Here is a 27219-nt window from a genome sequence, read left to right as displayed (position 1 = left end):
GATGGAGGGTACTTGGTGAGTGAATTCAAGAGTGAAGAAGAGTGGAGAGAAAAATGAGAATGAACATTTAGAGCATCCTTTCTGTCCACTACATGCTGTGCTCAGCTTTCACACCATCTACCTTATTGAAACCACGTAACAAGTCCATGAGGGGAGTATCTTTGTTATTCCCAGTCTACAGCGAAAAAAGTGATGCCTAGAAGTCTCAGTCACAGCCAGTGATTTGTGCAAAATCTGAATGCAGGCGGGGTATCTGCATGGCTTTTGATGTCTACTATTGCATCCTTCAACTCCTTGGATGAGTCCAACGTTTTCATTCGCTAGGACAGGGACTGGGAAGAAATGGAAACGTATATAGAGAGAACCATTGAGATCAACATCGTACATTTTGAGCTTAACTCTTCTATATGATATCCGGGTGGAAGTATCTGGTTAAAGAATCGGAAAGAGGGAGAACAGGAAACCAAAGGTGAAGAAGGCATCACTATTATAGATCGTGGTTAAAACCCGGGACCACAAAAGTTTGCTTGGTGGAAGGATATACACAAGAGTGAATGGTGACAAGGTTGGATGCTCTAAAGACTATTTTCCCCTTTGAAAATAAATAAGTACACACAGACATAGAATCTTCTAACAACACGATCCTATAAACTCAAGCAGTCTTTATTTCCATTTATGCCTTTTGTGACTTTTTGTCCCAGTGCGAGAAATATTTACTTGCCTGGTTTCTTAAAATCATTGCCTTATCGGAGTGTGAAGAGTTGTTCTCCCCAAACTCTAGCTCCAGAGAGCCTTGGTCTCCTCTAGACAGTCACCATTACTCATGTGCGTAAACTTGTCAAAATTGGACCTTGAAGCATTCACATCTTAAAACTATTGTGAACAAATATGTTTTCAACTGGGAAGAACAATATCGTAAAAATTAGAAGCAAAATAGTTGGTTTTTCTCCCAAACTTGTCTCCTTCTCCTTCTGGGCTATGCACTCCAGCCCCTGCCTTTGCCAGCAGTCCTGGGGACAGAATCCCAGGTGACAACAGAACAGTAGGCCTGAGTGAGAGAAACGTGTCACTGTGTAGCACACACGCTAGCAGTTGAACCGAGAGGGTCACGAGCACGCCATCTCACCGCCTGCAGTGCAAAGTGTGCTTGCTGGGGGATGGAGGGAAGGTCTGAGCGGACAGGAGGTGTTCCTATGGCGTAGTGTAGCGAGCGTTGCTTCTCAACCTCCCAAGAGCGGGAAGAACTGTTCTCAAAACCATCCAGCTGTTACAGAGACTCCGTCCAGAAGGCCAGAGTAATTCATGGCATGACTCATTAAATGCTTTTACAATTTCCCTCTCTAAGTGCGTTCTGCACAGGAGACATGCATCTGTGGGACTGACCAGGCAGACAACAGGCCTTGAGAAGGGGCCTTTTTTTCACAAAATCCAAAATTCTCTGTGTCAAGTCACCTCACAAAGAAAACTGAGCAGTGCCGAGGGAAGAATTTAAAGAGCAAATCAAAGGTTCCTGGTGATTCTACTGTATTTTATAAAACTATTTACATTTCTCTTTTTGGTCATTGACACAAACAGCACAGCCACAAAGTACTCTTTTGATTTTAATAACTCATCTGATATGTATTTATATATTTATATATCTGCTTATCTTCATTTCCTCAGCAAAAGGGGAAATAAAAATATCGATCTATAAAATAAGCTGATGATATAACACAATGCCAAAAATAGCTTATGTTAAGTGCAAGGGGTGAAGCTTGAAAGCAAGCTAAATTGCAACAATGTATTGATTTAACATTTTAAATACAAGACTTGCAATAAAATAATTCTTGAGATATGCTTCTCATTTTTAGTTTACTTTTTAAAAACTACTCTCTACACACATATCCAGTTGTAACACTTGACAGTAGCATTAGGGGGCATGATGTAACTTTGGTACACATTGCAGATATGGATGGGTAATGTCTGTAAATGATATTCCTTCACCAGTTAAGATCACGGTACAGCAGGGGACCAGCACCTGATCCCATATAATGTTCCCACCAGAACCCCAGAGCCCTTCCCAGATCCATCGGAGACAGCGGGAGGAAGCAGGCTCACTGGATCCATATTGTGTTTCCTCTCTCGGTTCTCCTGGGTTCCACTGTCAGCTCCCCAAACGTGGAAAAAAACTGCTCCATTTCTTTCTGAAGCATGTCATTTCTTTTCTCGGCATCTTCTTTTGCTCGCTCGGCGTTTCGCATTTTGATTTCTATCATTGTGAACTTTTTCCTTTCTTGATCCAGTTCATCGTGGAGGCTCATCATTTCTGTTTCCAAAGTCAAGTTTCGCTGTTCTAAGCTAGATAGGGCGAGGGAGGGAATAAAGGATAAAGTGATTTTATTCACTTGAAATATGACAGGGATACAAATATTTTCTGAACTCTTATCTCTACAACGCTTAGGAAATTGTAATGGGCCCTTGCAAATCAGTAAAGCGAGGTCTAATGATTTAAAAGATGTATTTTTATTCATTTGCTCAATCGTTCATTCATTCATTCATTCATTCATTCATTCTATTTGCTCGGGACGATTTACTATCATTTTAACAAGAAGACCTCAGGACCTCGCTTGGAAGCTCTTCGTTGTCATTTGATTGTGAATGAACGAACATCAGCACAGAGAAGCCAGAGACTGATTATCAGGGAGCATAGAAGGGCAGATGCGGAGGCAACCCAAACGACAGGGCTTCCTGGAGTCATTTCAGATAAAGCTGGCTTTACTAAAAGAAGAGGGGAAGTCTGATAAAGTTGGAGGAGAAAGAGGACATCATATTCGCTTTCAATCAAAGGAAAAATAATGATAGTGAAAATGTCACTGCTGGGTAGCTCAAGTCTCTTCTGCCGGGAAGTTACTAATCAAAATAAAAGTGGCATAGCAATATTAGTATCAGAAGAAAGAGATTTTTAGCAAAAAGCATTATTACCATTAAAGAGGACCATGACTTAATAAAAGGACCAGTTTATCAGGGAGATATAAACAATACTGAACTTTTATTCACCCAGTAGTCTAGCCTCCCGTTATTCAATATAAAATGCAACAAAATTATAAGGAGAAATTGACAAATCCACAATAACATTAGGAGATTTTTCTTTCTCAGAAATTATAGATCTGATAGAAATTAGGAGAAATGTAAAAGGTTTGAAAAACTTGACTAACAGACTTGATCTATTAGTCCTATATAGAACCCCAAACCAGTAAAAAGAGAATAGTTTTTACCAGGCCAAATAATTGATATCATGTAAACAAATTTCTCCACAGTAAAGTTAGAAACCAATTTGGGGGGTAAAAGAATATCAAACTCACACGTTTAAAAGCTAAACAACACATATCAGTGATTGATAACTAAACAAAGTATTATCTATCTACCTATCATCTATCTATATCACCTATGAATTTGTCTAACTTCAATATTTTGAAGGATGGAGTTTAAAAGAAACCGAAAGAGAAATGTCTGATTGCAAATAGGAACAATCAAAAATTAACTAGAACAGTTACCCTCTTCTATTTCTGTGGCTTGGGCCCGTGGCAGCTTCTCTGCTCCACTTTGTGATACAGCAGGGGACAGGCCCTCTGGCAGGTCAGAATGCTACAGGAGGAGGGCCCACTGAGATGACATTCTACTGGAAAGTTCCATTATTTTCTCAAAGTCTCTGAAATGCGCCATAGATCACAGAACATAAATAGGCCACCAATGTTCTCACAAATGAATGTGTACATTGGCAGCCATTCAGAATAGCTTTTTTTCCCTCTGTTAATACAAGTTTAAAGTGTTATCTCTTGCTTCCCAGTGCTAAGTGCTAAGTTATCACCATGCACTGGCAGAAATTCAGAGTTCTGGTAGCCAGGGGTTCCAAAAACTACATTCAGAAATGAGAGTTACCTTATAAGCTGATGGCATTTCTCTTCTTCCATAAACCTCCTGTCACTTGGCATTATAGAGAAAAATTCAAACCAAGTTTCTGTTCAGCAAGGTTTACAAAAACTACTTCCTAAGAAAGTCATTTTTCAACTTAATGTATAAGTAGTACTTTAGGTTATATTTACTTTACCGAAGCTCTTGAAAATCTGTATCTTTTAGCCTGATAACTGACTAATGGATGGCGCACATATTAAAATACATTGAAGCCAACTTTATGGATAAAGAAGCAGCCGTGTGGGGTCTGGAGGCATGGCAGCTACTGAAGCAGGACAAAGACTGAGGTCCACTCCTCTAAGGACCCCAGAGCACCCATGAAGCAGGAGGGCCACCAAGTCACACAGCCCGAAACTGGGGCGGAGACCACAGAAGGGCAGCTTCATGCTGAACTGAGCCTTAAGCCTTCTCCTACTTGAGAGTTAAATGTCCTCTTGCCTACATTAAGCTGAAAGGAGAACATAAAGATCATCAGTTTTAGAATTTCTGTAACCATGGTGAAAATGCGGGGGAGGGACATTCTGGTTTCTGGCCCAAGGTGCTGTTTGTGAGCCCTGGGCTCCATTCTCCATTCCCGCCTCTCAAGTCCACAGAACATGTGACAGTCAGGGGTGCTGTGAACACAGGACACTCGACCAACACCCCTTATCCTGCTACAGCTGCTTCCCTGGAGAAGTTGCTAGGCACACTTCTACCTTGGTCATCTTGTGAGAAGATATAAACTGATATAAATTAGGGTTTAGCATAATCGCTTCCTTATAAATCATAGCTGTTGCTCCTTGTTTATCCTACAATTTCCCTTGTCCATACAAACACACTTCATGTCATCGCTCTTCTCAAAAACCTCCATGGATTCCAATCTCAGAATAAAAGCCAGACTTAAAGTGATCCCCAAGGTCCTCTGTCACTGGGCCCTGTTCCCTCTCTGAGGCCCCTGCCCATCCCATCTCGCGACATTTCCACTGGCTCTTCTCCCAGGTAACTGCAGGCTTCCTCTGTGACTGCCTTCCAGCGGTCCCTGCTGGGGACCTTACACCTCACCAAGGCTTCTTACTCCTTGTCCCTGTGTTAGTCTTCCACTTGGCATCTGAGCTACTTTACCTCTTGATCTGTCTCTGCAGTGGAATGGAAACAGGTTCCACGAGGGCTGAGTTTTTGTCTATTTTATTCACCACTGAACCCTTAAGGCCTGGCGCTGAGCCTGGCGGACAGCGGACACTCTCTCCAGCATTCAACGATTAAAAGAACGAAAAATAATGATCTGTTTCTTTTGACACCTTTTCTTCACCCTCATTTCATCCTCTTGCCGTCAGTGAAAACAGGCTCCTTACTTTCCATTTACCCTAGCCCCTCCCTTTCCCGCCTGTAACACAACCCCACACATTTAATAACAGAAGATAGCATTATGGAGCAACTATTCTGTGCCAGGGACAACGCTCAGTGATTTCTCACATGCTTTTAAGGTAAAAACCACTCATATTTCAGTTTTTCACAGTAAGAACCCGAAAGCTCATAGACAACTTTCCCCAAGTCCCACAGCTTATAAGTGGGGAAGCCTGGACTTGAACTCGGCTCTCTAGCTCTGGAGCCAGCATGTTTAACCTCCTGTGTGAACCTGTCCTTGCAGGAGGAGGCTGTTGCAGCCTTTCTGGCAGCTAGGAGCTCCGGATTTTCCTCACCTCTTTATCCTGGACTCATACTCTATCTTCTGTTTGGTCATCTCCTGTTTCAGGCTGGACACTAAACTGTGCAGTGCACTGTGGTTGCTGGTGTTGTTGCCCACAAATGTCTCACTGTTGTCGCTGCTGCTGGTGGCACGACTACTCCGACCTCCCACACTCCTCCGGTCACTCTTGTTTTCATAGTCCCCAGGGTGGGAGAGGTCGTCCTGCGGGGGCCCATCCAAAACAGGATCCTCAAAATTAGCCCCGTAAAAGTCTTGCTCTGGGCAGGTGGTGGTGGAGGAGCGACAGGAGTTGGAATTCTCGGGGAGGGAGATTTCACAGGAGGAAGTGGACCAGGTGGCGCTGTCGACACTCTGCTTGTCATCAAGGTTCATCATGGAGAACTGTTGATGGACGTTGTCATAGGTGGAGAGCCTGTTGTGCTGGCCTGACTCTCCTGCTTGCTCTTTCTGCTTGTTATCCCTCAGGGTCACATAGCCATTGGGCAGCCAACTCATGCTGCGACCGTTCATGGGGCTCCCAAGAACGTCGGGGTTCAAAATGCCCATCCGCACCGTTCCGTTCTGTACACTGTGGGTGCCCATTTTGGTACCAGAGCCCTTCAGGGAAGAGGTCCTTCTGGCCTGTAAGCTCCCATTGGGAGTGGTTTGGGTTTTCTCCAGACCTTCTGCATTACTGCTGCTGAAGGACCCATTGGTGACTATCCCACTGCCCTTATTGAAGGCAGGATTCTTTTTGACCATGAGAGGGGGGCTCCTAGACACATCCAGCTTGTGAATGCTGTTCCTTGGGCTGTTGGTTTTACTACCTGGTAGAGCTGTGGGGGATCCATTATCCACGCCGCTTCTCTGGGGAGACTCAGACTTGTCCCAAGAGCACCGCCTACCAGGACTGTCCTTGGTATTATTGTTCTCCTTGTTCTGTAGCTGACCCATGGTGGCTTTCTTCGGAATTTCATTGTTGTTGTTGCTCACTCCATCTTGGGGTTTGCTTTGCGGTTCTGCATCTTTGGGGAAGAGGCGATCGTGTTTGCCAATCATCACTGACATCAACTGCTGGACCACCACAGTGCCTGGAATTGCATCGGAAACACAGCAGTATGAGTGAAATAGTTCTATTTCCCACCTTGAAAGTGACTCTTAAAGAACCACAATCAGATGAACGTTCAGCATTGTTACCAGTAGTGTTGAACTATATTCTTAATGACGATAATAGCAATAGAAGCTGAAAGTTCTTGGGCATTTACCGTGTGCCACGAACTGCACCAAGCACTTTCCTTTTGCTAGTTTAGTTGGATTTTAAAACAAATCTATGAATAGGTAGTCATTATCATTGCATTGTAAATGTTAAGTAACTTGACCAAGGTCACAAAGCTCTTAAGGAGCAGAAACAGAGCTTGAAACCAGAGTTAGCTAGTTCCAAAGAATAGGCTTTTAATCATTATACACCATTTCCTGCAAGTTTGAGATTTAATTATGAGAAATCTTCCTCAGGAGGAGGTCAATGTGATCTCTCATCTGACAATTGCCTCAAACCACCAAGATATTTTAGTGGCATTTCTTAATGGAACCCTATATGATCTCTGATGGATATATGGTCTGTCTTTCTAATGTAGCACGATAATGATGCTCCATATGATTTTTGTTCACTATTCCAAAGTTTCAAGGCATTTTAAGTGATAAGAGCCAGAACGGCGTAATAAGGATCTTCAGAAACCCTCTTCTCTGTAAAAGCAACTGACAAAAGTATTCTGAATCAACATTTGTAGGAATCTGGTAATTAACTAAAGGCTGGTTACAGTCTGAAGAGTGTTTATCCAAGGAAAATGGCTGACTCAGTCCGAACAGCAAGCTCTGTGGTGTTTTAACTCTGTCCCCATCCTCTTCTCGCTAGCTTTGCAACAGCCTTGAAAATGAACCCCACAGTCCCAGTGTGAACCGGCAGCTTGGCAGCCCCTGCAACGGGCAGAACAGAGTTGGAATTCCAAAGCTCCATTCCCAGAGTATTGTCATTGTTTGACCTGTTTGGTGGTTCCCTTGAAGACCCCCCTCACAATGCATGTCTTTATTTGATCTGACTAGGAATTGGACCAGTGTGAAGAGCATTTTTCTCAGGGGCATTTGTCAAAAAAAATGAGGGCTCTTTTGTTTAACATCATGGCTGCCAGAAGCAGTGGGTAACAGTAGGGGCAGATAATAGGCTAACCACAAGCTTGAAAGGAAAATCTGAGGAATGTGATTTCCATGGGGGGTTTTGAAAAGCTTGGATTTATTCCTGGGAATCTAGAAAACTACAGGCACGTTTAGGGTTTTGTGCATGCCTACAGCTGTGTGCATGCTCAGGAAAGAACTAAGTCCCTAGTCTCTGACCTCTGGCTGATCTTGAGGCTCTGCACAAGCAGAAACTGAAGGCTCATGCAGAGTTCTGAACTACCTGGCTGAATGTCAAAGGTTGGCATACAGAGCCCTTTGGTAAAAAAATGGGGAACTGACTGGCCTAGGCAATTTAAGGAAACCTTTGTGAATAATTAGTTGACAACCAAGCAAACCAAGCATAGACTTCAGTGGCCACATATGGCAAAGAGTACAGACTTTATAGAATTAGTCCAGATAAACCACCAAAAAATAACAACAAACCTGAGGATGAGGAGGACCTGATATCCAAAGTTCTTACAGTATTATATTATTAAAAATGTCCAGTTTTCAATGAAAATTATGAGACATGCAAAGAGTAAAGACATTATGGCCCATACACAGGAAAAAAACAAACTCTGAGGAAGCCCAGACAGGATACTCCCTAGACAAAGACTTTAAATCAGCTATTTTAAATGTGTTCTAATAACTAAAGGAAACCATGTCTAAAGAGACCAGATGAAAGTGAGAATAATGTCTCATCAAATAGACTTTATTATCAATAAAGAGACAGAAAGTATAAAAATGAAACAGATATTCTGGAGTTGAAAAGTTGAAATGAAAAAAAAAATCAGTAGAGGGAATCAACATCAGATATGAGCAGACAGAAGAAAGAATTGTTATACCTGAAAATAGGTCAACTGAGGTTATCCAGTCTGAGGAACATAAAGGAAAAAGAAGGAAGAAAAACAAACAGAGCCTCACATACTTGTGGGACACCATAAAGTTTACCAGCATATGCCTAATGGTAGTCCCAGAAGGAGAGTCCCAAAGGAGAAAGAATATTTAAAGAAATAGTTTCTGAAATGTCCCAATTTGATGAAAAACGTGATCTGTATAGCCAAAAAGATCAGCAAACTCCAAGCTAGGTAAATGCAAAAGGATCCAAACTTAGACCCATCATAGTCAAGCTGTCTTAAACCAAAAACAGAGAAAGAACCTTGAAAGTAGCAGAGAGAAGCAACTCATGTATAAGGGATCCTTAGTAAGATTAACAGCTGATTTCTCATCATTTCGCATTGCCAGAAGGTAATGTGGCAAGATATTCAAAATGTTGAAAGACTGTCGAGCAAGAATTCTATATCCAACAAACCTATGCTTCAAAATGGAGGGGAAATAAAGACATTGCCAGATAAACAAAAACTAAGAGAATCTGTTACTACCAGGCCTGCTCTACAAGAAATAGCAAAGCATTAGGCAGGGCATTTTAAATGATGAAAATACCTTTGAGAAAGAAAATAATTCTCTTACACAGGTGCAAATACTATGGTTTCCATTTGATTCTCCTATCTTCACTATACACTGTAAAGTATGAATTAGAAATGAATACGAATCTCAGACAGCAGAAGTAATCAGACAACAACGGATACAAAAGTTAATCCATTAATAAAAGCAGTCATTTATGAAAAAATCAATGGATTTATCAGGTTTTATGGCATATTAGCTGAAATCTCAAGTATATTTTCACATATTCCTCACTGCCTTTCAAACTGAGCTCCTATCCCTTAAAACTGGCTGCCACCATTAACTAGGCTTCTCAAGTAGTTTCCTAACTTGGAGCCCCTTCTCCCCTCAATAACCCAAGAAACTCCTTAAGTATTCATTTATTCATGTACCCATAATAAAACAGTATAGGCTAATGCAAACATCAATCATCTTTGCTTTGGCTTGAAATATACTAATTTGATGCGTTAACTGGGTTTATATGACGTTGCTAAAAGCTCCTAGGAATAGTCTCCAATAAACAGACATAGCAAAACAATTTAAATTCTAGTTAATAAGCGTACTTTCTATATAAAATACTTAAATTGAGATATGGTGGGGAAAATGATGACAAGGGCTTTGGCAATGCAGATTTCGATCGGAAACAGCTACTAATTGGGTAGCTGTCAGAGAGTAGAGGCCTGATCTGGGGTGAGGCCACTCCTTAGCTTAAAACCATGTGTTGGCAAAATCTGACTCTGAATGTAATTCAAAATCAAATTTTGAAGCTGAAAAAAATGTGTTAAATCCATCTGTATCCTGCATACTTCTGTGATAATACAAAACTTACAATATTTTAGATCACGAATCTTCAATGTGCCAGGTCTGATGCTGGGTCAGTGTTGCTCAAACTTAATGTTCTTTCAAACTACCTGGAGATTCTGTTACAGCATATTGGGTGGGGCATGAAATTTTACATTTCTAACCAGCTCCTGGATGACATCAGCAGTAACAGAATAGTAGCACTGATATCACCTGGGAGCTTTTAAATTGCAGGACCCACTGCAGATCTTCTCAATCGGGGAACTTGCATGTTAATATCTCCCGATGATTCCTATGTATGTTGAAGTTTGAGAAACACTGTGTTAGGTGGAGATGTTTCACTTACATCTTTTAAATTAACTTTCTCAAAAGGCTGTGAGACAGGACTTAAAATTTTTCAGATGAGAAAACTGAGGTTCAGAGAGGTTAGGGTGTTTGCTCAAGGCCACACAGATGATAAATGCCCAAGGTGAACTTTCATACTTTGTCTTCTGACTCCAGAGCATGCACGGTCCTATTATGTCTCAGCTGTTGGAATTTAAACTGTAGTAGCAACAAGTAAGCTGGGGTTGTTCTAAGTAAGAAATTAAATAAAAGACATCTATTTATTGAACCAGAGTTGTGGAAGAAAAAGGACTGAAAAAAATTAATGGTATAATATATCCATCTTTCCTTTTTTTAGCCACCTCTGACTTTGTCATCCTATTTTCAGTGCATGTAGAAGTGAATCTGATGAAAAGATGTTAGTGTAGTTAAAATGGCTGTCAACACTGTCGTTATGTACTGTTTGAAGACATGTGTACTTAGTCCTATTTTACTATTTGCTCATATGACAGACACGCTTTCAAATATTAGCAGCCTCTATTATATATGACTCTGTCTAGTACTTTGGGAAAATGGAGCTTTTCCCCATCACTGGAATATTAACATTTGAAGCATCACTACTTCTCACCATGACTGTGAACTATGCAGGGCATTTCATTAATTGAAGAGTGACATTCCCAAGATCTCCATGATGAGTCTGTGAACAGTCATGACAAAGTTACCTGCCATAATTATAGAGTGACTGTCAGGGCCCCAGTGATCTAGAAATCTCTCTCTTCTACCTTGGGAGGCTTTGCTTTCATCTAATATCCAGAATAATAAATGGTAATAGTTCTTGCAAAGGGACTTTCTTTCAATTTTTATATCTTTTTAGGACAGACTAGCTTAGTAATGATGAAGTATGTGTCTCTATATACTCTTTTTTCCTTTTTATTTCTCTGTCATTTTCTTTCTTGGGCTGCTAATGAATAACATGAAGCCCAAATAATGAGGTCAGAGTGGTTATAATCACCAGCCCATTGTGAAGAGTCCAAGCAGCTTTGGGGGTCCTACTGTACTACATGGATCCTGAAATTCCCCCTCGTCTATATACTCTCACAAAAGTTGAATTTAAATATCACATTACAGGCACTTCTTCATAAGAATTGGATAAGAATTCAATTTTCCTCTAAAGGTACCTAGGCACTTTAAAATACACTTACATAGTATGGTGACTACCATAACATAATAAAAAAAAATAATAAAATAAAATAAAATACATATACACAGACATATGACAGCCTTCTATGAAATGTAGTTTCGATTTGTATTTTTGCAATGAATAACCTTATACGTGTGTCATTTTGTACATGTACAGATGTTTGTAAGGTATATCATGAATTTTGACAAATGACAGTCCTGGATGTTTCCATCTAATCATGAAATAGACAATTCCCTTGTGCCTATTTGTAGCCAATTCCCTACCCCCACCTCCCAACCACTATAATCAGTGATCTGCTTTCTAACACTACAGTTTTTCTTTTTCTAGAATTTCATATAAATGGAGTTATACAGTATGAAGTCTTTTGTGTCTAGGCATTATTCACTTAGCGTAATACTTTTGACATTTATCCACATTATTGGATGTATCAAATAGTTCATTCTTTTTATTGCTGAGTAGTATACCACTTTATGAATGTACCAAAAATTGTTTATCTATTCCCTGATTGATGGACAACTGGTCTGTTTTCAGGTTGGAGCTATTATGAAATAAAGTTGATATGAACATTTGACTAAAAGCTTTGGGTGAACATATATTTCCTTTATATATGGGTAAATTCTTAGCACACTGCTCTGTTTGGTCTTACGGCTAGTAAATGATTAAGTTTATAAGAAGCTACCCAACTTTGCAAAATGGCTCTAACATTTTGTATTTCTACTAGCCAAACTAAATACTTTGAGTCTCAATTTTATACTTTGTAGAGGATGTGTAGTGGTAGGTCATTAGAGCTTAAATTTGCATTTCCCTAATGACTAAAAATGCTGAGCATCTTTCCATGTGTTATTTGCTATTTGTTTATCTTTGTTTTTTTTTTTTTAAGATTTTATTTATTTATTTGACAGAGACACAGCAAGAGAGGGAACACAAGCAGAGGGAGCGGGAGAGGGAGAAACAGGCTCCCTGCCGAGCAGGGAGCCCGATGCAGAGCTCTATCCCAGGACCCTGGGATCATGACCTGAGCCGAAGGCAGACGCTTAACGACTGAGCCACCCAGGCGCCCCAGCTATTTGTTTATCTTTGATGAAATGTCTAATTCGGATCTTTCATCCAATTTTTCATTGGATTCACTGTCCTATTATTTGTATGAGTTATTTATATACCTTTAAAACAAATTCTTTAATTCTTTAATACTTGATTCACAATATATTCCCCATTTCCACAGCTGGCCTTTTTGTTCTCTTAAGGATATCTTTTTTTTTTTACGATTTTATTTATTTATTTGACAGAGAGAGCGAAAGAGCACAAGCAGGGGGAGCAGCAGAGGGAGAGGAAGAAGCAGGCCCCCTTCCGAGCAGGGAGCCTGATGCGGCACTGGATCCCAGGGCCCTGGGATCATGACCTGAGCCGAAGGCAGATGCTTAACCATCTGAGCCACCCAGGCGCCCTGTTCTCTTAAGGATATCTTGATGAAGTACAACTTATCAATTTTTTTTATGGTTAGAGATTTTTGTGCCCTAGTAAGTCTAAGGTTTTTTCTCCTATGTTTTCCTCTCTAAGTTTTATGCTTTTAGCACTTACATTTAGGTCTATGATCCATTTCAAGTTAATTTTCCGAGTGATGTGAAGTAAGGATAGAGGATTTTTAAACATATGCAATTTTTCAAGTATCATTTGTTGAAATGACTACCCCTTTCCCACGGAACTAACTTGGCACATATGTCACAAACAAATGACATGTGTGGGTCTACTTCTGAACTCTCTTTTCTATTACATTGATCTATATGTCTATCTTTATATTGATAGCATACTACCTTATTTGTGGCATTATATTAAGTCTTAAATCAAGTAGTATATTTCAACTTTCTTTTTCCCTTTCAAATTGTTTTGACTGTTCTAGATAATTTTTATTTCCATATAAGTTTTATAATCAGATTGTCAATTTCTACAAATAAAATTTTTTCTGTAACATTTTTGAGAATTATGTTGATACTATAGGTACACTTCAGGAAAATTAACAGCTTATTGATTTTGACTATTCTAATCGATGAACATAGTATATTTCCCCATTTACATAGTTTTTTTCATAAAATTTTAGTAGTTTTCAGGATATATATCTTGTGCATATTTTCTTAAATTTAACCCTAATTTTTGATATTTGTAAGTGTAGTTCTAAAACTATATTTTTTATTTCAATTTCCAATTGTTCAATGTTAGTGTATAGAAAAACAATGAATTTTTATAAATTGACATTGTATCATATGACCTTGATAAGTTCACCTATTAGTTATAGTAGCTTTCCTTGTAGATTTCCTAGAATTTCCTACCTAAATTCTCATGTTGTCTGTGAATAAACAGAGTTTTACAACTTCCTAATTTGTATGCCTTTAATTCCTTCTTAATACTTTATCGCACTGGCTAGGATTTCTAGTACAGTCGAAGTGCCAGAAGTAGGCAATCTTACCTTATGCCCAATCTTAGGGGGGAAAGCATTCCGTCTTTCACCATTAAGTATAATATTATAACTAAATTTTTTATAGATGACCTTTGTTAGGCTAAGTTCCTTTTATTTCTAATTTGCTAACAGCCTTTACCATGAGTGGTGTTCGATTTTGTAAAATACTTTTTTTGGTATTCACGGACAGGATTTTTTTTTTTTTTAAATGTCAATATGGTGAATTACATTGATTTTTATTTTTTTTAAGATTTTATTTATTTATTTGACAGAGAGATAGAGAGCACAAGCACGGGGAGCAGCAGAGGAAGAGGGAGAAGCAGGCTCTCCGCTGAGCAGGGAGCTTGATGCAGAGCTCGATCCCGGGACCCTGGGATCATGACCTGAGCTGAAAGCGCCCCAGAATTACATTGATTTTTAAATGGCTAGCCAAGCTTGCCTTCCTGGGATTAAAACCCACTTCCCCTATGACTGTGAAGAAGACTGTGTTGGTTTATTATCCTTTTTATATGTTCCTGAAGTCAGGACATTAGGGCCAAAGACATTAAAAAAATCAAATAAAATAATAGTAAAGATTAAATATAATGCCTAGGAAATCTATTTGGTTGATAAACTATAAAGAAATGCAAGGAAGTGATTGATACAAATGTCTGTGTAGTAAAATAGAATTATAAGTAAGTGGGGGAGTAAGATGGAGCAACAGGACACAGAGCCAGACTTTGGGATGCCTAAAAAAGCTATATTAATTGACCTGGGTGGTGATTTCTAGAGTGTTTGTCTTATATAAATTCATTAAGATGTATACGTGTGTGTGTTATTGGTGGTTTTCATTATCATATGCCTCCTATTTTATAATAAAAAAAGGTTTCAAAAAATTATAAAGTACTGGTAAGCTTCTTAGAGCTTCACATTTTATATCTTCTAATGTCTGCTAAACTCTTCCAAAAGAAATTAAGTTTTCTGGACCAACTAACTTATTGCCCCAAATATGACATTCACTTGATATTGCCCTAAATATCTGACAAGGAAATGAAGCTGAGTTGATGCAGGCAAACACTTAAAAGCTTTCTCTTCTGTCTCATAAGACATAGAGGAATACAAATCTTAGAATTCTCAAGAAAGGAGTAGTATCAGGAGTATATTTTGTTCTAAATAAGCTCAGGGTGAAACTAAAATGACTTGTTTTCTTTCTCCTCCCCTCTTCCTTATTAAATTCTTAAATGTTCAATTCATCCAATTTGTAGAAAACAATGGTACTACTAATGGCCATAGGTAAGGAAGGTATTCAAGCAGTAAGGCCCCACTAGGAACAAACAGAAGCAGAAGTTCATTGTGGAAAATAATGCGAGGCATTTTATAATCTAGAAAACAATTCATGTTTCAAAACACAGTTTAATAAGTAGCATAATCTTACAGAAGACCATATTTTTCTGCTTCTTGAAATTAGTCAAAACCAAAATTAATAAAACTATATTAATTTAAAATAGTTACTTTTTGAATTTTCTGAAAATTGAATGGGGCTCAAAAAGTGAACTGGTTTTTAGTTCTTGCATAATACTTTACAGCTGATTTATTCTTGTAAGGCTACTTGAGGAGTCTTTTAGGAAATTATTTTCTTTAGTAAACTAAAAAAAATGCCTGACTTCCAAAGAGAAGTTTTTTGCACTTGAAGGACTTGGGTCAATAAATGGAGTTACCATGGAGTTACTTATTTCCCTGGTTTCCTCAGAAGAGAATAGGTTCAGACCAAACAAAAGACAGTTGATTGGGAGTGCCTGGCAGGCTCAGGGAGCAGAGCATGTGACTCTTGATCTTGGGGTTGTGAGTTTGAGCTTCACGTTAGGTATAGAGATTATAAATAAACTTTAGAAAAAAACAAAACAAACAAACAAAAGACAGTTGATTGCTCTCTTGATGAGGATGTAAGATAATCATTTACTTACCCTCCATGATGGTCAAAGGATCTTCCACTTTGGGGCGCAGGATATTAGGGCCAAAGACAGTGGCCAAGTTCTGCACACTCATTTTGTTAACTCCAGAATAGGATTGTACTTCATCCAAGAACCTGTTGGATATAAGAACATGAACAAAACAATGGTATCAAATTTTGTCAGTGGAAGAAAATGGGTTATTAGGAAATTTATTAACTAGAATATGTTCAAATACAATTATGGAGACAAAATTATTTAGAAATTCAAACATCTCTCAGTCAAATGTGAGGAAAATATATTGCAAATGATTAAGGATCAAACTTGAGGGATCATGTCAAATATCTCTGGCCTGGCTTAGCCTGGTTTCCTCTGTCCATCACAGAAACAGGTGTATTTGGATAATGTTAATATGGAGATGAGATTCAAGAATATGGATTTTCTTTCAATCCTTAAAGAAAACATTTAATTTATATGTATATTCAATTGGAGAACTATAAATAAGATCATCTGGTACAATCCTTTATTTCAGAGAGGAGGAGTCAACCCTCTTTATTGAGTAATTTGTGAGCTTCAAATTTATAGTCTATTAAAAAATGATATCAAACATGGTTTAAATTAAAACCTAGTTCTACTAATATGAAAAATTAATATAAGCACAACTTTTTCAATTTATTAGGTGCTAAATAATAAGAAGCATGCAATAGACTTTTTCCCAAATGATTTTAGTAGGAGGGATTGTTTTTGTAGTCTTTCAGCCATTTTTCATTCCCCAGCCCCTCTTCATTTCTAAATTTCATGGTTTATTAATTGTACTGATGAGACACAGAGGAAGTGATGAAAAAATAAAAAAGAACTTATTATTATTTTTTCACTTGGTTTTATTTACTTGTTTATTTTTTATTTCAAATTTTTATTTAAATTCTAGTTAGTTAATATACAGGAGTAGGATTTAGTGGTTCATCACTCACATATAACACCCAGTGCTCATCACAATAAGTGCCCTCCTTAATGCCCATCACCCATTTAGCCCATCCCCCACCCACCTCCCCTCCATCAGCCCTCAGTTTGTTCTCTATAGTTAAGAGTCTCTTATGGTTTGCTTCCCTCTCTCTCTTTTTTTCCCTCTCCTTCCCCTATGTTCATCTGTTTGGTTCTTTAATTCCACATATGAGTGAAAACATATGGTATTTGACTTATTTCACTTAGCATAGAGGAATGGATAAAGTAGATATATATATACCATATAGATATATATATGCACAACAGACTATTACTCAGCCATCAAAAAGAATGAAATCTTGTCATTTGCAACAACATGGATGAAGCTAGAGTGTATTATGCTAAGCAAAATAAGAGAACTTATTATTATTTAAAAGAATATATTTTATGTGTCGGTCATTGCACTAACTTACTAAATTCTCAAAGCAACTCTGTGAGGTAAATACTATGATTATCTCCATTTTACAGATGAGACACATGAGGCACCAGAGCAGTTAAGAATATTCTCCAAGGACACAAAAGTAACAGGTGGCAGAGCCAAGATTTGAACCCGGATCGTCTGACTCTGGAGTCTGTGCTCTTGACTACTCCCCTATGACTGTGAAGAAAGGCACCTGTTCCACATATTCATTACTGTTAGACAGGCTAAGCTATAGTTTAAAACTGAAGGGTAAAAACTCATACCAGTGTAATTTCTTATTTGAAATAGCTGAAACCAAAAGTCTGCTTAAATGTTTCAAGAAAAGTGAAGTTCTCCTACTGTGTAGATAAAGATGGGTAATACGGTTCTCAAGGAGAAGTCTTTTCCCTTTTACTTAAAGACGATGTCTTTTCTCATTTACCACAACAGCTTGAATTAGTTCAAAATCTTGGGATGGAACCCTGATGTGTTAATGAATCTGTTATCAGTGGTACTATTTCTTTCTTTTTTTAAATATGAAACCTGGGGTGCCTGGGTGGCTCAGTTGGTTGGGCGGCTGCCTTTGGCTCAGGTCTTGATCTCGGGGTCCTGGGATCAAGCCCCATGTTGGGCTCCCTGCTCAGTAGGGAGTCTGCTTCTGTCTCTCCCTCTGCCCCTCCCCCCACTGGGTTTCTCTCTCTCTCTCTCAAGCAAATAAATAAAATCTTTAAAAAAACAAATTATGAAACCTAAACTCATATTTGCTTCCTACCATCCCCAGAAAAAGCTACAGTAGGAGATTCTGGAATTCCTACTCAGTTACAGTTGACAGTGAGGTCCACCGTGTCTGACATTAGTCTTTTTTTTTTTTAAGATTTTATTTATTTATTCATAAGAGACAGAGAGAGAGAGAGAGAGAGAGGCAGAGGGAGAAGCAGGGTCCCCGCTGAACAGGGAGCCCGATGCGGGACTCAATTCCAGAACCCTGGGATCATGATCTGAGCCGAAGGCAGACGCTTAACCATCTGAGCTACCCAGGCGCCCTGTCTGGCATTAGTCTTAAATTGCATTTTAGTTCCCAGTCTGCTGAACATTTATCTAATCATGACACAAAAAGTATATGCAAATGTTAATACTGTATTGAATTAAAAATTTGAATTATTTAAAAATAAACTGAAAGGCTTTCATATAAGATACCTTATAGTGATTTGTATTGCCAATCATCATCTCTTTATTTAAATTTAATGTTTCAATTTTACATATTTGGTGTCTTTATTTTTTTTTTGTTTTTATTTAAATTCCAGTTAGTTAACATACAGTGTAATATAAGTTTCAGGTGTGCAATTTAGTGATTCAGCACTTCCATACAACACCCGGTACTCATCTCAACAAGTGCTTTCTTTAATCCCCATTACCTATGTCACCCATCCCCTACCTGCTGCCCCTCTGGTAACCATCAGTTTGTTCTCTATAGTTAAGAGTCTGTTTCTTGGTTTGCCTCTCTCTTTCTTCCCCCCATGATTGTTTGTTTTGTTTCTTAAATTCCACATATGAGTGAAATCATATGGTTTCTTAAACAGGGGCACAGTCATGGCATATACCATCCCAGGCCATAGGTAAATATGGTCATGAGTGAGAGCTTTACCAGGCACAATTATTGTCCTAACAGAATTGAATAAAAATGTCTTTTCAATGAGTCTTGAAGTAAGAGGGAAATAGAAAGAAAATAATATTTATTCAATCAAAAAATACAATTTAAATCTTAAAACAACTGTGTGAAATGTGTGTTTTCAATACTCTTTTACCTAGTAGGACACTTAGAGAGAGTAAGAAAATTGCATACAGACACATAAGAAGTCAGTGATAGAAACTGGCACCCCCCCACTGGTCTTTCTCATGCTAAGGTAAATGCTCCTCTAAACAAAGAACTTTAATGGAAGTTTGAAGCAACAGATCCTTCTTACGTAGACTAAGAGAGACTCAGAAACAACAAATGACAAAAATCGAGCAATTTCAGTGCTCAGAGAAACCTTTGAGATCATCTTGACAAACCTCTTAATTTTATAGAGATCAACACTAGAGCTCAGAACAGTTCAGTGATTTTATTCATGGTCAAAAGTAAGTTAGTATTAGGCTATATATAGTCTTGTTTTGTTTAGTTTTGTCTTTAGGACAATTCTTACCTGCAAATATACTTCAGGAGGTTGTAATTGACCACTGGCAAACTCTTCACCTGCTTTGCTAATTCCTTAACACCCTGAGTAAAAAGAAATAGAGAATGAATGTTATCTAAGAGTTGGCCTTGGAATTAAAGCAAATAAAAAATGGGTATACAGTTTTTTTCATTAGTTTCACATATCATCAGTGAAGAATCCTGTCCTGAAAACTTGCCACTATTAAAGAGCATTTCACAAATATTTTCAAAGATGTGAAAAAGTATTTCAAATATTTCCATAAGTACTATTTGTGGAGAAACAGATGTTAAGTGAAGTCTTTTTAACATTTTTAACACTTGCTCACAGTTGACTAAAAAGGGAAGATAGCCTCATTTATAATAAGGTTATTCGGGGAAAAAAGTGGCCTAAATGTAGTGAGGATCTTTCCCATTTCTGGCATGCCCAAAACAGAGACAAACACACGTCTACTGACAAATAAGTCTCTCAAGATGGGCCATGTCTAGGATACACTGTTTGGGGTGGGATGGAGAATGAAAAGCCTGCTCTTCAAGGACATTTCACAAATGGATTAATTGCTTGGGTTCTTCTCATTGTAGAATTTCTAATATGTAAATGGTCCCAGAAAAGCTAATGGATAATGTAATCTAATTTGTTCTTCTTCCTGAAAAAGGCCAGATGGTAAACATCGCAAGCATTCTGGGACATATGGTCTCTGTCTCAAATACTCTACTCTCCTGTTGTGGTACAAAAGCAGCCACAGACAATATTACATAACAAAGTAAAACTTCATTTATAAAAATAGGCAGCAATTTCAACAAGAGTGCCAAGAAAATCCAGTGGAGGAAACGAGAGTCTTTCCAACAAATGGTTCTGAGACAACTGGATATCCATGTGCCACAGGATGCAGTTGGATCTTTCCTCATATCATAAACCAAAATTAAGTCAAAATGGATCACAGACCTAAATGTAAGAGTTAATGTTACAAAAGTCTTACAAGAAAATATAGGAATAAATCCTGGTGAGCTTGGTTAAAGACTTCTTAGATATGACATTAAAAGCACAAGTGACAAAAGAAAAATAGATAAATTGGACTTCATTGCAATTAAAAACTTTTGTGCTTCAAAGGACCCTATCAAAAAACTGAAGAGACTTGGGGCGCCTGGGTGGCTCAGTCATTTGAGTGTCCGACTCTTGATTTTGGCTCAGGTCATGATCTCAAGGTCATGGGAGTCTGGCACCGGGTTCTGTGCTCAGCGGGGAGTCTGCTTGAAATTCCCTCTCTCTGCCCCTCCCACCCTCTCTAAAATAAATAAATAAATCTTTAAAAAAATCTGAAGAGACAACTTATAGAATGGGAGAAATATTTGCAAATCAAATCATATATCTGATAAGAGGTTTATAACCTAAACTATAAAGAACTCTCACAACTTGATAATAAGACAAATAACCCAATTAAAAATGGGAAAATGATTTGAAGAGATGTTTTTCCAAAGAAAATATGTGAAGAGCCAATAAGTACATGGAAAAATGTTTAACATCATTAACCATCAGGGAAAAGCAACTCAAGCTCAATGAGATCTCACTTTACTTACATTAGGGTGGCTATGATAAAAAAGAGAGATAACAAGTGTTGGCAAAAATGTGGAGACGTTGGAATCTGCACACATTGCCGGTGGGAATTTAAAATGATGGAGCCTCTTTAAGAAACACAGAGTTACATATGGACCAGCAATTCTGCCTTCTAGGTATATACCCAGGAGAAATGCAGACATATATCCATGCAAAACTTTGCACGTGAATATTCACAGCAGCATTATTAATAATAGTCAAACAACAGAAACAACACAGATGTGCTACAACTGAGGAACGGATAAATAAATAAATAAATAAATAAATAAATAAATAAATAAATGGCGTGAAATACTAAATATATGTGGTATAGTGTGGATGAACCTTGGAAACAGTGAAAGAAGCCAGTCACAGAAAACAATGTAGTGAATGATTTCATTTATATGAAAGAGCCACAAGACACAAGTCTACAGATACAGAAAGGGATTAGTAGTTGCCAAGAGCTGGGGAAGGTGGGGCCTGGGGAAGAGATATGGCGTTTGTTATAGGCTGATGGAAATGGGCTACATATTCTAAAATTAGATTTTGGTAGTGGTTGCATAACTCTTGAGAATACAGTTGACCCTGAGTAATGTGCTCAGTGATTGGTGAAGGGCACCAATCGCCCCCCAACTCGAAAATCCATGAATAACTTTTGACTCCCCCAAAACTCAATTACTAATAGCCTGTTGTTGACTGGAACCCTTACTGATAACATAAACAGTTGATTAACAAATATTTTGTATGTTTTAAGCATTATATGCTATATTTTTACAATAAATTAAGCTAGAGAAAAGAAAATAGAATATTAAGAAAATCATAAGGAAGAGAAAATACCTTTATAGTACTGCACTGCAAAAAATCCATGTATAGGAGGACCCATTCAAACCCCTGTTGTTTGAGGGTCAACTGTATACTAAAATGCACTGATTGTACACTTTAAGTAGGTGATTATATGGTATATGAATTATATCTCAATAAAGCTGTTTTAAAAAAATGGTAGATAAGATTTGGTAGAAGGCATTGTTTAGGTAATTTAGAGGGGCACACAATGAAAAAGAGAATATGAAATAAGGCATCCACTTTGTTCACGGACTGTTTGGCCTGATGTAGCACAGTTAACCATTTAGAGGAGCAAAGTGGGCAAGGAAGGTTCATTTCATTTATTAACCTGCAGTTTCTTTTTGACAAGAGAGGGGATTAAAAATGGGACCTGAGTTGTGTGTGTAATATCAAACCGTGTGCAATATCAATAAATACATTAGTGGAAAATAATCCAAGGATGGGACAAAAGGAAATTTACAAATTAAAAACTAAGAACATTGACAAGAAACCCAAATGAAGGTTTTTTAAGAAAGAAATGCATCAACTTACAGCTTCTTCTTCCTTGCTGAGCAGTTTGGCACAGGACAAAAAATCTTCATACTTTGCATAAGGAATGACTGGTTCTGGAAGTTCTCGGAGATAGAGTTTAAGAAGTGACGCCACTGTGTGTACATCCGTGTTGCTGTGGAGATAGAAGTGTGAAGATACTCTTTGGAGTAAACTTTATGCTATCTGATTTAGTTTTTCATCAAATACACATTGAAGAGTCAGAATTCTATATGAGTTGGCAATTCAATCAGTAAGTTCAGCTTTCAAGAAGCACATACTTTCATAAGGCCTATGAAATGCTACCACAGGTGGAGAGGAGAGGGATCTGGAAGGACTCTGGAAGTTTCAGTGTGGTCTGAAAATATCCAGAAGGGCAAGCACTTTTCTTTTGTGTGTACTCGATGTTAAGCAAAAGTGTTAACTTTGGAAAGCAATGCCAATATACCAGACTTTAAATGAAATATGATACAGTTTACAAAAAATACCAAATCCATCTATGCATGCATGTATTCAATGTCACAATTAATCAGTTCTGAATCCTATCTTCATTTCTTATTCTTTTTTTTAGTCTTTTATTTTTTTAATATTTTTTTTTAATTTTAATTTTATTATGTTATGTTAGTCACCATACAATACATCATTAGTTTTTGATGTGGTGATCCATGATCCATTGTTTTCGTATAACACCCAGTGCTCCATGCAGGATGTGCCCTCCTTAATACCCCATCACCGGGCTAACCAATTCCCCCTCCCCCCTTCCCTCTAAAACCCTGTTTGTTTCTCAGAGTCCATAGTCTCTCATGGTTCATCTCATTTCTTATTCTTTAGAAGACATTGGTGACTGGTTATAGATATCAGAAACTTAGTATGACATTTATAACTTTTTTAAGCAGAACTTATTTTGAAATGATTGGTTCTCAGCATGATCTCTTGTCTTATATTCTAAGACATTTGGGAATCCTTAGGGTCTTCTAGAAAGAGAAGGAATGTACTACAAAAACAAACAATGAAAACACAACCTGTCCTTTGTATAATATGCAAAACCACCAGAGTGACAGGATAATTTCTTAAAATACTAATTTAATTTTGTGCTCTCTATCTTCATGTTAATCCCATGAAGAAGGCAGACAGTAAAGACTACAAGAGGTGAATTTTGTTTGTTGGTTTATTTAATTTTGAGTGAGGGGAATAGAAATGTGGCAAGGAGGAATTGGTGGGCAGGGAGTGAAAGGCCAATTGACCTTGAGAAGTTGAAGAGCAGCAGTAAACAAGGTCAGGGATTCTGTAGGTATTGAGAATGAACACCCCACTCCCAGGCGGTGTTGCAGGAGGTGACATGTCCCCAGAGGGGTATACCTTGAAAGCTACCATACAGTTGAATTTCCTGCCTCAGTGAATATTCTCTTGCCTCAAGGGTGACATGGAAGCAGAGTTGCCGTCACAAAAGTACAGGGGCTGGGACAATGGGCATCTCAGTTCTCAATTTTGGATTTCATCAGCTATTTCCCACAGGCCTACTACTGTATTGAACTGCAGAAACACACAGTGGCTAGGACCCCAAATGGTTAAAAAAAAGATTATTTCAGCCTGCTCGAAATTTATAATCTAGTGGGGACAGGGCATATTAAGTAGATAATAACACAAGCATATAATTGCAAAGCGTTGTGAGTGGTAATAAGGAAAAGTGTTGGATGATATCTAATAACAAGAGAGGACTAATTAGGGGTTGGAGGGCTTCCCTGAGGAAATGATTCATAGGTCAAGGTCTGAAGGGTTGTAATAATTAACCAAGTGAGAACAGAAGCACAAAAGAAGGCATTCCCGATTAAAGCAAGGCAGGTAAACAGAGCCTAAAGTGGGAGGGAACATCCTGTCCTTGAGGAGGTAACAAAAAGCTAAGGGAGAGCCAAGTTCAGAGTGGGACTGGATGAGTTTTGCGTGTAGGCAGCATTCTCTTAGAGCCTGGGACTCCACCTTCCCCCGTATTAGACAGGGCGCAGGCTGAGCTGCTTCATTTCAGTGTTGAAGTCAGTCAAAGCCGGTGCTTTGTCAACCATTCTGCAGATGTTAAAATGATGGAGGTAATCCGATAGGGCCTGTCTTAAACTAATTTTGTTCTTTCATAATTAAATAAGTGTATTTTTTTCCTCTTAAAATTCTGAACTGATAGGCAATATAGAAGTCAACTCAAACGCTAGTAAAGAAAATAAAAGTCACATCTCTGGGGCATCTTGAAAACTGTGCCTAAGCTCATTAATTCCATAAATTACTTTCTACAAAATTTTTTAAACAGATAGTCCTAACATAGCGTCAATGGTAAGGCTAGTTTTTTTGTGTGTGGGTTTTTTTTTTTAAACACTCTATTTTATGCCCATCAAAGCCCTTCGGTGTTTCTCTGGCTATGTAGTGAAGAACCCGACCCTTGAAGGTACAATCATCAGCACCAACAAAACCACAACCTGCGACAGGATAGGCAGTGCGATCAAATATTACAGTGAATGATTCCATCTTCTGATTCTGCTCTCTCATCCAACCCAACCCATGCCTAGGTTGCTTGCGTTGCCTTCAAAGACAATGACCATTGTGTTAGAGTTACAGGAAGGTACAGAGAAAAATATAAAAATAAAAGATAAAATAAGTATAATTTCAATACGTGGAGTACGTTATTTATAATTTGTCTGACTATATAAATAGAACATATAAAAAAATCTTTGCAAAGGAAATGTAATAAATGAGGCAATAATGATAAATAAGAAATATACATTTAATGAAAAATTCTGTTCTCGTGTTTCATTACATTGTCCCCGGCACACTGGGTTGTTTTTGTTGTTGTTGTTATGTTAATCACCATACGTTACACCCTTAGTTTGTGATGTAGCGTTCCATGACTCATTGTTTGCGTATAACACCCAGTGCTCCATGCAGAACGTGCCCTCTTTAATGGCACACTGTTTTTAAGGTTAACTTGCTTGCTACTTGTATTACTTGGCTTCTGATGAAGTTGAGCTATAGAACTGAGGACATGTGAACACTAGATGGCACCATTGTAAAGTCAGAGTAGGCGGAGGACGCTAACATTGTGAAGGATGAAAGGCGGCAGAATCATTCTTCATCCACCAGCAATTTTCTTAGCACCAGAGCTGCAGTAATGTTCCAAGAATAGAAATATTTGAGCTATGAATCAAGGTAAGAGACGTGGATGGGATGATGATTTTATTCCTTCCCTAAAGTGATGCGTTACATTAGCTTTCTAGCATTATAGCACACACCCACACATGGTTAGTTATATAGAAATGATGAAGAAAAAAATGACCAAATACCTTCCCATTTTTTTTCAATTAACAAAGGTTATTAAATTTTTACTTAAGGGCTAAAACTTAAAAATACATTACCCTCTTTTTTTGGGCTTTATTAAACTTAGGTTATTCTGTTGAAATAGAGACACCTTCATTTTCCTGGCGTTCTCATTTTTGGCTTTGTCCTTTCCCACTGAATGGAAGAAAACAATTGCTTCTGGGAAGACTCCAGCATGTATGCCAGTTCTGATTCACCTCAAGGGGCTCACGGTCCATCTGCCCTTCTTGCCAGAAAGCCACCTACTGCAGCGGGAAGTCTGGTGCTTGTCTGAAAAATCTCTTTGCATATCCACTGTACAAAATGGCAGCCATCTGCATCTCACTGTCCACCCTATCTCTTACTGAAAGCCCACGGTTCTAATTAGTATTTGCTTACCATGGACATCCAAAGAAGTAAATACTAATATTGTGTGGTAATTGCCCAATGTACCTAGGGGAACGTGTCATCTTTGTCCCAGAGAAATGTATCTCAGTCTTTATCAAAGAAAGAGAAACGATGGGGCGCCTGGGCGGCTCAGTCGGTTGAGTGTCCGACTCTAAATCTCAGCTCAGGTCTTGATCTCGGGGTCATGAGTTCAAGCCCTGCATTGAGCCTATTTAAAAAAAAAAAGTGAAGGGACTGCACTGTAGCAAAAGTCAGTGTACAATAGAGAATTAAGATACCTAACCTGGTTAATAATAATAATAATAATAATAATAATAATAATAACAATAACAACAACAGCTGCAGCAGGAACACCGCCTATACATATCTCACTCTGCATCAAGCCTGTGAGCAGGGCCTGTTACTAACCCTATTTTGGGTACTTGAACAAGAAACCACCCTGGTACGAAATTCTTTCTGACTAATCACGAAGTTATGAGTGGTTTTAAAGTCTTCTGGTAGAAACTCAAGACTATTTACTAATGTAAAGTCATTATACAAATCTCAGGTCTCTTTCACTCACTTGGTGGTAGAATCTGTTTTCAGAAATTAAGGGGCATAATCATGCACATTCTATCCAGTGATGGCAAAGAGGCAGAGACAGGCCCCAGGATCCTGAGTAAAGGAGCCCGCAGAGCAGGAGATGCCCTGAAGCATGTGTCCTTTAATTGATCAACATATGGGTTTTGTTTTCCTCTTATATTGTACTTGGACTTTACTTCTGAGTCCTGCTTCCTCATGTATAGTCTTTTTTTCCACGCTTAAAGGGAGGATTTCATGAGACTTTCACGGATTGACCTAATTTTATATTCTCATGCGTGTGCCTTTGGTCATTCTGGAATCCTTCTACCAATAGTAGTTCCCGAATACTTACGGTGGGCATGGCTTCATGCCACATGCT

At 38.3% G+C, this 27219-nt stretch overlaps 1 protein-coding gene across 6 annotated transcripts in view; it reads right to left on the bottom strand.

The window, feature by feature from the left end:
• Positions 1 to 647: 647 nt before the first annotated feature.
• The window catches only part of ARHGAP24 (Rho GTPase activating protein 24), a 490733-nt gene continuing 464161 nt past the window's right edge, over positions 648 to 27219 (bottom strand). For all 6 annotated transcript variants that reach the window (XM_035726277.1, XM_035726276.1, XM_027599710.2 and 3 more), the window contains 5 exons: positions 22539 to 22671; positions 19563 to 19636; positions 15993 to 16114; positions 5631 to 6708; positions 648 to 2337 (listed from right to left, as the gene is read on the bottom strand). In XM_035726277.1, the coding sequence (XP_035582170.1) occupies positions 2094 to 2337; positions 5631 to 6708; positions 15993 to 16114; positions 19563 to 19636; positions 22539 to 22671 (1651 nt within the window). In that variant the 3' untranslated portion in view covers positions 648 to 2093. The remainder of the gene's footprint in view (positions 2338 to 5630; positions 6709 to 15992; positions 16115 to 19562; positions 19637 to 22538; positions 22672 to 27219) is intronic.

This window comes from Zalophus californianus, chromosome 2 (genome assembly GCF_009762305.2).
Source record: "Zalophus californianus isolate mZalCal1 chromosome 2, mZalCal1.pri.v2, whole genome shotgun sequence".
Lineage (NCBI taxonomy): Eukaryota > Metazoa > Chordata > Mammalia > Carnivora > Otariidae > Zalophus > Zalophus californianus.
This window is presented reverse-complemented; position numbering and strand designations above follow the sequence as displayed.